Genomic DNA, 9,510 nt, shown 5'->3' on the forward strand with positions numbered 1-9,510 from the left:
TCTCCACTGCTGGTGGGAATGCAGACTGGTGAAACCACTGTGGAAATCAGTTTGGAGATTCCTCCGAAAACTAGGTTTAGAGGTCCCATTCAACCCAACAAATGCTAAATTAATCCTTTGGATCTCCGCGCCGATCGGGTCGCTCCCCGGTCCAGGCCGGCCGACTGCTCCTGGGTCGATGGGCTTCGCCCCGGGCGCTGTCTGGGCCGCTTTTACCTCGGCCCCCGTCCCGGACATCGGCCTGCCGAGGCGGCAGAGTGCGGGGCATCAGCGTAGTGACAGCGTCGCCGGACAGAAGGAGCGAGCGAGGGCGCTGACTGTCCCATCCTCACCCCCAGTCACCTTCCCTGCACGGCCCGGCCTTTCCCCCGCGTCCCGGAGGCCGCTTCCCCTTGCTGGGCCCTGTGCTGCAGAAGGCAGAACGGGCGAGGGAGGCTCAGGTCTGGTGTCAAAAGCCAGGCGGTCCAGGGCCTTCGTGGCGCCCTCGCCGGGCACCTGCGCCAGGGTTGCGGGGGGCAGGTGCGCGCCCGTGGACGGAGACACGGGGTGAGCGGCTGGAGACGGCGGTCTCCGTGGGGAAAGCAGCGGCCCAGGTGCGGCCCAGGTGCGGCCCAGGTGCGGCCCAGGTGCGGCCCAGGTGCGGCCCAGGCAGCCCAGGTGTCTCGCTGCGCAAAGGCCGCCTGCCGTGCTCTCGCTCCAGATCTGAGAGCCCCGCGTTCTACTGTTGCTATGGTTGCACGCAGAGACACTGGCCCGCAGCAGAAACTCTGCAGTCAGTCCTGTTTCTATGTCTTTCCTAAATCTGATTCGCCTGGGGATCTCTGAGCTGCGCAAGTCCGCTTCTGCCAGCTTTGGCTTCCCGGCCTCCTTTTGGCCAAAGTGGCTTCGTGGTCAGACCTTCTGCACCTTTCCGGGAGGCTGAGCTTATCGAGGACCGGAGAGACCTGGAAATGCCGCTCATCTGCAGCAAATCCACCGCTGCGGTCAGAGGAAGGGGCCAGTGGGGCGCTGCTGTGGGGGCTCCAGGACCGCAGCTCTGGGGTGGCCCCCTTGGTCACGGACCCCACTGGGCCTCGCACCCTGGCCCGGCACTCATTTCTGTTCTGTCTCCTTGTGGCTTTGATTTTTCCAGTTAGTGAAATAATATTTGGTTTCATCAACTTTGAATATGACCAAAAGATGCAAAAACATTGATTTGGGGGGAAAGCAAAGAGGTTGGATTCTGTTTTGTTCACAAATTAAACAAAACCACAAGGACCACTGAAAATTTTAATATAATTGTGTACAGTTTTCTTTGAAGTAAATTGATTATAAGGACATTCCTCCAGGCAGGCATTTGCGTTTGCATGTTTATGCATCTGTGTTTGCAGTGCATGGTGATGACTCTTCCTGGGGAGCGAGTCTGTGGATGTCACACACCTTCGCTCTTTGTCGTCCCCTCCCCTCCCCCATCTCGTGGTCCCCTTTTCATTTGTAAAGGTCAGATTTACTCATTCATACATGTAAAAGCATCGATTTTATAAAAGCATTTATCGCAGTAAGTACACAAGTTTATGCATACTTGAACAGTAACTCCTGTCTTGTCTTTGAGTGGTTGCCCCTCTGCAAGTGTGTTCATCCTTTGGGAGGTACAGGGTTGGGGTCAGGCTGTGGATGTAACAAGGTGAATCATTCACACAGGGGAATAGCGACACTAGACAAATACACTTCTTCTGTTATTTATGGGAAGCATTAATTATTTACCCACTCATTTAATTGATTTGAACTATATCAAGTATAAAACATAAGAGAGTTTTTGCAGAAGATTTAGGATTTAAAGAACTTAATCTCTTGAGTATGGTTAATGCATGATTTTTCACTGAAATATTCTAACTCCAGTAAACACGGTTTGAGAGAGACTTGTATACTAACTCTGCCAGTTTGTATTACTTCAAACACCATGTGAAATACATAACAATAACAACGATTATTCTATGATATCACTGAATGACTGAAAGCAGAACTACCTATTCATTAATCTGAGTAAGACTATAATAGTTATTCTCTTTTAATGAGTGTCCTTTATTTTCTAAGATAAGTATGGGTTGTTTGTTTACTTTTATTTTCACTTTCTGCCCTGCCTAAAGAGTGTATGTCTTGCCAACATCTTTAACTTTGAGAAATTAGCACCATAGTTTTAAATGCTATCTTAAAAATTAATGATATTTCCTGGTAAGACATAACAAAAATTATACATTTTATAATTTTAAATTAAATCTGTTTCAGTTTTATAAGTATTTTTGGCATATACTCTTTCATTGGATGCTCAAGATATAATATCAAATACTATGATATTTTTGGTAAACTTCATAATAATCTGGACAGAGATTATGTATACTTTCATCTTCCTCCCAAATTTTGTCTTCCTAACTAACATGTCATCTGTAAACCAAACAATTCAGTGGTCATTTCCCATGATTTACACTGTACTAGTTTCATATACAGTATTTGAATTGGTCCAGAGAAATTATGGTCCATGAAGACTTTAATCCAGCAGGTACCTGAAGATGGATTTATTCACAAACTCCTCTCGTTCTGGAGTGCTGCTTTTCCTGGTTGTGCTCCAGTGGTGCCTTCTGTCACTGCCAACTCGGATCGCCTGGCACTCGGCTCTGTTCTTCTGACACAACCCAGGAGACCAACTTGCTCCTTGGAGAATCTGTGCAGTGCTTGGAACTTGTCTGAGCTGAGAATGAAATGCCTGAGTGACAGGGTGAGCTCCCCTCCCCTCCACACTCACCATCTGATAAAGGAATCAGGATCTCCACAGTAGATAAACTAATGACACAATGTGGCAGGAAAGGGGTAAAAAATACAATTTTAGGAAGGAGTTGGAGTGGGGATTTTTCTGCACAGCTCCAGAGCACAGCCTCCGATAGGTGCACATTTGCCAGCTGCCTCCTGTGAAGTGGACGTGGACGCAGCCTCCAGAGCAGCTCTTTCTGCCGGGGAGGCTCCTGGGAAGGATGCTACCAAGTGGAGTCCCAGCGCGTTTTGCAGCACACGGGCAAGGAAGCCTCACTTGGAGCCTGGCTTTCGCTTCCCTTCCCTCCTCCTGGTTTGGGGACAGAGCTTCATCGTGGTGCTTTCATTCACCTCTTGGAATTACATGTCCTTTGGCCTTAATTGTGATGCTGCTCCCATTTACAAAGATCATGGAGAATGAGTCTCAGCTGCGATTCATCAGCTTTTTACAGTCTGTGGCGATTGGGGTGAGATGTACTTAGGTCTATGTCATCTTTAAAATCCATTTGGAGACTTTCCCAATGTTAATTGATGCATGTTGCAACTTAGATACCAAGAGTCCGCAAGATGCTTGACTGGGAACCCCAGTTGTAATGACCTCCAGGCCAGCAGGACTTCCGGATGAGATCTGGCTGTCCTGACAATACTCCCGCCACCTCAGCTGGCTGAGGCTGTCACGGTGCTGGCCTAAGCTGAGGTGCTGGAGACGAAGAACAGCATGGGCACCTGTGTTTCCAACGTGGACCTCCCAGCACCCAGCGTGAGGTGTCCCGCAGGCTGTGTCCCGTGAGTCAGGGGCTACATTACCCATTCTCGGAGCACTGTATACTTTTTTAACATCACTATGTTTAGCAATTTAAAGAATTAATTTCTGTGATAAATCTAGGGCCCTTATGAAAGCAGAGAATGTGCATCTTCACAGTTATTTCTTTTGCACACTGTAAACATTTAATTAAAAAAATGCATATGCAGGCATGAATGAACTATTTAGCAGGAAAATGTCGTATGAGGGATTGTAGGGTCTCCGGTAGTCAGATGGGTGTGTTTCAACGCCAGTGTCTTAAATTGTCAAACTTCTCCTACTTACGCAGATACGTTTTAAATACTTGCTTACTCCTGTAAATGCATTTAATTTATAACAACCTAAATAGAGATAGCTCATAACTATATTACATTTTCTTAAATATAAGAAGTTGTGAACTGTTCAATAATCAGGGAACATACAAACTCCAGGAGTTTGGGGTTGCTTTCAGATTGCTTCATTTGCACCAACTCCCTGATTAAATTATTTGAGTCAACCTTTCCCTTACGCTAACACAGACCTCGCTATATCTTCGAGATTTTAACTTCTGTTTTATCCCTGATATTAAATGTGACACACTGCGCAGTGTGGCTCATTCCGCTGGATTTTTCAAAGGAGAGTTGCTAGCGCACTGCACTGGATGCGCCCCTCATTGCATGGGGGCGATTAATGGCACTTTCTATGTGAGGAGGTGGTGCGGCCCCTGCACCACTGGGACCGCCTCCCTGCGATTCTGGCGGAGATACCGCATCTCTTTTCAGCTGCTCGGTTTCTTCTAACCACCGATTGCTTTTCTGGTTACGTACAAATTGAAAAGCTGTTTGCCGAACAGAACAAGTAGATGCTTCTACCCTTTCTCCAATGCAAGGAATAACTGGGAATTATTAATGGTTTTTAAAAGTAGCATGTGCTGATCTGGGAAAGAAAGCTAAACCAACGCCATTTTCTGTTCTAGTGCCATTTTAAGGCTGAAGTTTCTGTGTCCTTAAGTTTGTTTCTTGTGAATGTTGTCATAGTTACCTAACCCGATACCGCCCCATGCTCCGCCGTAAGACTGCTTGTCCCGTGTGAAGTGACAATCACCTGTGTTCCTTTGTCACCAGCTGAGCCCGTGCTTCACAGCATTTCTGCAGCTGCACTAAATCACAGCAACATCCCGCCCTAGACCGGGAACTGGACCTGTGTACCTGTCCTCCCCGCCCGCCCGTGGGGGTCGGCGCTCGGCCATGCGCTCGGTGCGCACCACCAGCCCCCGAGGAACTTGCTTGTCTCTGCATCCAGCCGCCTTGGGTGACACAAGTAAATAAGCGCCTTGGCCACGACAGTGCTGTGCTCGCTTTGGCCGCGCTCACACTGGAAGCAGCGTGCGCAAATGGGGAAGAGCAGAGAGCCGAAAACCGCCCTTCCTCTCCTCACGGTCGAATGTCCGCAGGGAAAGCGCCTTCAGGGTTCCTGTGGACGGCTGAGCGAGACAGCCATGCGGTCATCAACCACTCCCTCTCGCTGCCTCTGGGCACGCAGCGAATGAGGCACACACGAAACTCCCACGCCCCTTGGGAGGGGGACTGGTGGATGAGCAGCGGTACTTACTACAAAAGCGGGAGGAGAGGAAGGAGGAAGGAACAGCGAGCCCAGACCGTCTCCTGGGTCTGCAGCCTCCACGCACACGAGGTGCGTCTGCACACCCGCGGACCGCACTGCGCAGTGAGGAACACAAAATGGGGAGTCTAGGGGCCTCACGCAGCTCCTCTTCCCAGGGCATGGAGTGCACGTGGATAAGCCATTGTCTGAATAAAGGTCCAGCTCATTCTAAAGAGGCCGTCAGTTTTGCAGGCTGAGAAAAAACCCAGGGCCTTTGCCCTTTATATAAAGATCCTAGCCCTTTCTTTATTATTTTTCTTTGTTTTTTTTTCCGGAACCCGTAATCGAACTCAAGACCTTGCGCTTGCCAGGCAGGCACTGTGCTGCTGAGCTAAATCCCCAGCCCCAAGGGCCTAGCCCTTTCTAATCTGTCTATCTATCTATCTATCTATCTATCTATCTATCTATCTATCATCTGTCTATCTATGTCTATCATCTATCTATCTATCTACCTATCTATCTATCATCTATTTTTTTTGAGATAGGGGCTGTTTTGAGATTAGTCTGGGTTTGAATTTGAGGTTGTCCTGCCTCAGCCTTCTGCAGTTCTGGGATTATAGGCTTGCACCATTGGGGATAGTGTGTAAATATCTGGTTTAAAATGATAGCTAAAACAGTGTCTGTTTCTCCTTGGGACTATGTCGCTGTGGACACCTGGACATCCCAGAAGGCAAACAGCTTTTCTGCCTCTCAAGCCTGTGTGGCACAAACCTCCTGCGCAGAGGCAGGAAGCTGCCCCGTGCCACTGTGAGGCCGTGTGTGGCTCCCCACATCCACGCTGCCCCTTCCACACTTCCCCAAGCCAGGCTGTGCTTGCAGAGTCCTTGAGAAAGCTGTGTGCCCAGATGTGACCCCTGTACTCTGTTACTTGGGAGGCTGGGGCAGGAGGATTGCAAGTGTCAGCTCAGCCTCGACAGTTGAGTGTGTCGAAAGAGAAAGCAGAAATGACAGGGGATTTGCTCAGCAATAGAGCACTTGGCTGTCCTTGGATTCAGTCCCCAGTACCTCAAACAAAGGAGGAATCCTTCAACGAATATGCACAGTCCCGTGTTTCCTGTTTACTCCTCATTCTTAGAGCATCGCTAATCTGGCCTGGAAATGTACTACGTAAGGCTGGAGATGAGACACGCTTGGATTAGCCTTCACTGGACAGGGAAGGAAGAACCTCTGTGTGGCGCTGCTGGGAGGAAGGAAAGGGCTTCAGAAGGACGTGGCGTTCCAGGGAACCCAGGGCCCGAGGGCTGCGGTGGGTGGGGAGGACGAGGCTGGGGCACTGAGACACCTAAGTGGCCAGGAACAAGACGACGGCTCTCTGGACCACAGTCACTGAGATAAGAGATGAAATGCCACATCCCGCCAGTGGGTTCCCTCATCTCTGTCTGCAGCAGCTGGGTCTGCTTAGAGCACTCCTCACCGCTACTCATGCCATGCAGACATTAATAGTCCATTGTCCTGAGCGGCTGCTGTGATCAACAAACTCTCATTTTTTTCAGCTGTCTGCTCAGAGCTCTATCATCACAAGTCAAGCTTCAGGACATTCTGCAGTGAAGGGCAGTGCAGGCCCATGGACACCTTTTTGACCTCAACCCCAACTGCCTCATCTTCTCCTTGAGCTGGACATGGAGCCTCTGAGCCAAGGCCACTCAGGTGAATGTGTGCTACTTTATGTGGCCAAACGCCGTGTCTGCTGTACCCCCATGCCTGTGGAATCCATGGCCCCTGCAGAGCTCCCTGCTGGATTTCTGGATTTGCTGATTCAATTGAAATCACGTGAGGCTTCCCCAACGCCATTTTCTGTTCTAGTGCCATTTTAAGGATTAAGTTTCTGTTTCCTTAAGTTTGTTTCTTGTAAATGTTGTCATAGTTACCTAACCTGATACCACCCATGCTCTGCCATAAGACTGCTTTTCCCCTATGTAAAGTGTCAAACACCTGTGTTCCTTTGTCACAAGCTGAGAGTACAGGGGAGCACCACTGAGCCTAGCTAGGACTCATACTTCACTAGAGAGTAACTTTGATGGTAGGCCGGCAAGCATCCCACGTGCGAAGTGTTTGAGATCACACCACAGGGAACCAGTGTGGGAGTGATCGAGACCTACAACAGAATCACCCTTTCCTTCCTGTAATGAGTTACATTTCCTATTATCCCCGGAACACAGTACAGATTCCTTTCCAAGACTGGGCCACACCTTCCACACTCCTGACCTGACTTGGTGCTAGCATTTGAAATTCTTTCAGGTGTTTCTTCTAAGTTTCCAAAAAACACGTTAATATTGTTTTAATTTTGGAATTCAGAATTGTGACTACATTTAGTTCCAGTTGCTGACTTTTTGCTGTGAAAGATAAGTATGCACTTGTTTGTGTGCTTAATAAACACTGCTTCATGCACACACTCAGCACTGTCCATCCGGGGACTCTGACTTTTCACAAAGTCAAACTGGATTTGCCTGGAGTGACCCTGTTAAGGTTGACACATTGTGTCAACTTGGAGAGTCTAGAAGTTTGGCTAAATGACTCAGCAGTTCTACATCCTGGGGTGAAAAGGACATGCCCTTCCTGCTCTAGGATGTTATTCATTGTGTCATTGTGACAAGTTGAGAAGGTTAACCATGTGAGTGTCCCCGCCTGGGTGGGGGTCACCTGCTTACAATAGAAGGGAGGGAAAGAGGTTTGCATGCACTGCCATTCCCCATTTGTTCTTGTTGCTTTGCTATCTTCTGCCTTGGAGCCAGCCAAGTGTGGACTGAAACCTCCACAAACTGTGAGCTAAACAAACCTTTCCTTCCTTCATTTTTGGCGTTGTGTATTTTGTCTCAGCAACGAGAAAAGGAAGCAAGACAAAATTTGGTACCAGAGGAGTGGGGTCGTTGCTGTTACTATACCTGACCATGTGGCTCAAGAGAGTTTGGAAATGGCTTGTGGAAAGAGTTTAGAAAAGTGTGAAGATGTTGCCTGAAGGAGAAGCACTGCATTGCCTTTGGCTGTTCTGTCTGGGAGATTCTGGTCAGAGCTCAGAAGTCCTGAAGGCTGATAGAAATCCTGCTGGTAAAGACCAGGTTCCGGAGGTTTCTGTTGGGAAGAAGGACTGCACTGGTTGTTGGACTCCAGATGATGTGTGTTATGGCTCGGCAGAAAGTTTGTCTGCATTTTTCTCGTGTGCAGAGACTTTGCCTAAGACTGAGATTAAGGGTGCCAGCAGACTGATTAATCTGGCAAAAGAAATTTCAAGGCAGTCGAACGTTGGGGAAGTGGCATGGCTATTATTGGGGGCTTTTAGCCAGATTTATATTGAGAATCAAGAGCAAAGAGCCCAGCAGGATGATTTAAAATGTTGTGAGTTTGGTCAGAAAGGAAGCTCCAGCAAAGCTGTGGACTGCAAAGATAAGGCTGAGGAGATCTGTATTGCTGAAAGGAACAAGAGAATCAAAGAGATGGCCTGAGGGATCACAAACAGCAAGTCTTCAACCTTTGCAGCCTCAAAACTGCAAAGGTGAAAGACTTTGCCTTGAGAAGGAAGCCGCAGAGCACCATGTTCCAGAACGGGCAGCGGCGGCCGCACCAGGTTCCAGAATGGCAGCGGCATAGAGAATCTGCTCCTCAGAAGTGGATTCAGAGTGCCCAGTGATCCAGGCACTTGACCCCTATGGCCAAAAGAGAGGAAAGCTTGGCTGCTGCTCCAGGTGGCAGCAGACCTTGGCATCTTCCATGTGGCACTGATCTTAGGTGTATACAGAATGCAAGAGTTCTGAGGTTAAGAAGGCTTCCACCCATATTTCAGAAGGCCTGGGAGGCCAGGCAGTGTGCCTCTGAGGGGGCAGTGTGTGAAGCTGGGAGTGTGAAGCAAAAGGGGCACTGGAGACCTCAGAAGTTTAGAAAAGTCAGGAATGTGGATTGTCTAAGAAAAGCTGCAAGGAGGGAGCAAAGCAGGCCTAAGAGAGAAGCCATGGAAGCTGTAACCACTGGAAGTGCCATAGGGGTGGACTCGTGCAAACCCTTTGGAGCTCACAATGTGCCACAGATTCCTTCAGACACGGAACATGGAACTACAGGACATAACGTTACCCCTGCTGGATGTTGGACTTGCTTTGGTCCCAATGCTCTGTGTCCCCCTGTTTGTACCTTTTGGAATGGTACTGCTTATTTTATGCTATTGAATGTTAGATGTGTTTAACTTTTCATTTGTACAGGGGCTCACAGCTAAGAGTTTGCCTTCATCTCAGAGATTTGGGACTTGGACTCTTCAGCAATGCTGAAACTGTTAGGACTTTGGCAACTCTTGCAGA

General features: G+C 48.6%; 1 protein-coding gene across 1 annotated transcript; it reads left to right on the forward strand.

The window, feature by feature from the left end:
• The first annotated feature begins 3,194 nt into the window (after window positions 1–3,194).
• Window positions 3,195–6,807, forward strand: LOC102004142. The gene is made up of 4 exons (XM_005396878.1): window positions 3,195–3,251; window positions 4,105–4,269; window positions 4,709–5,257; window positions 6,721–6,807. Exons 1-4 carry the CDS (start codon window positions 3,195–3,197, stop codon window positions 6,805–6,807), a joined length of 858 nt encoding a protein of 285 aa, XP_005396935.1.
• Window positions 6,808–9,510: the final 2,703 nt, after the last annotated feature.

Source organism: Chinchilla lanigera, unplaced genomic scaffold, assembly GCF_000276665.1.
Source record: "Chinchilla lanigera isolate Chin_1 unplaced genomic scaffold, ChiLan1.0 scaffold00055, whole genome shotgun sequence".
NCBI classification, from domain to species: Eukaryota; Metazoa; Chordata; class Mammalia; order Rodentia; family Chinchillidae; genus Chinchilla; species Chinchilla lanigera.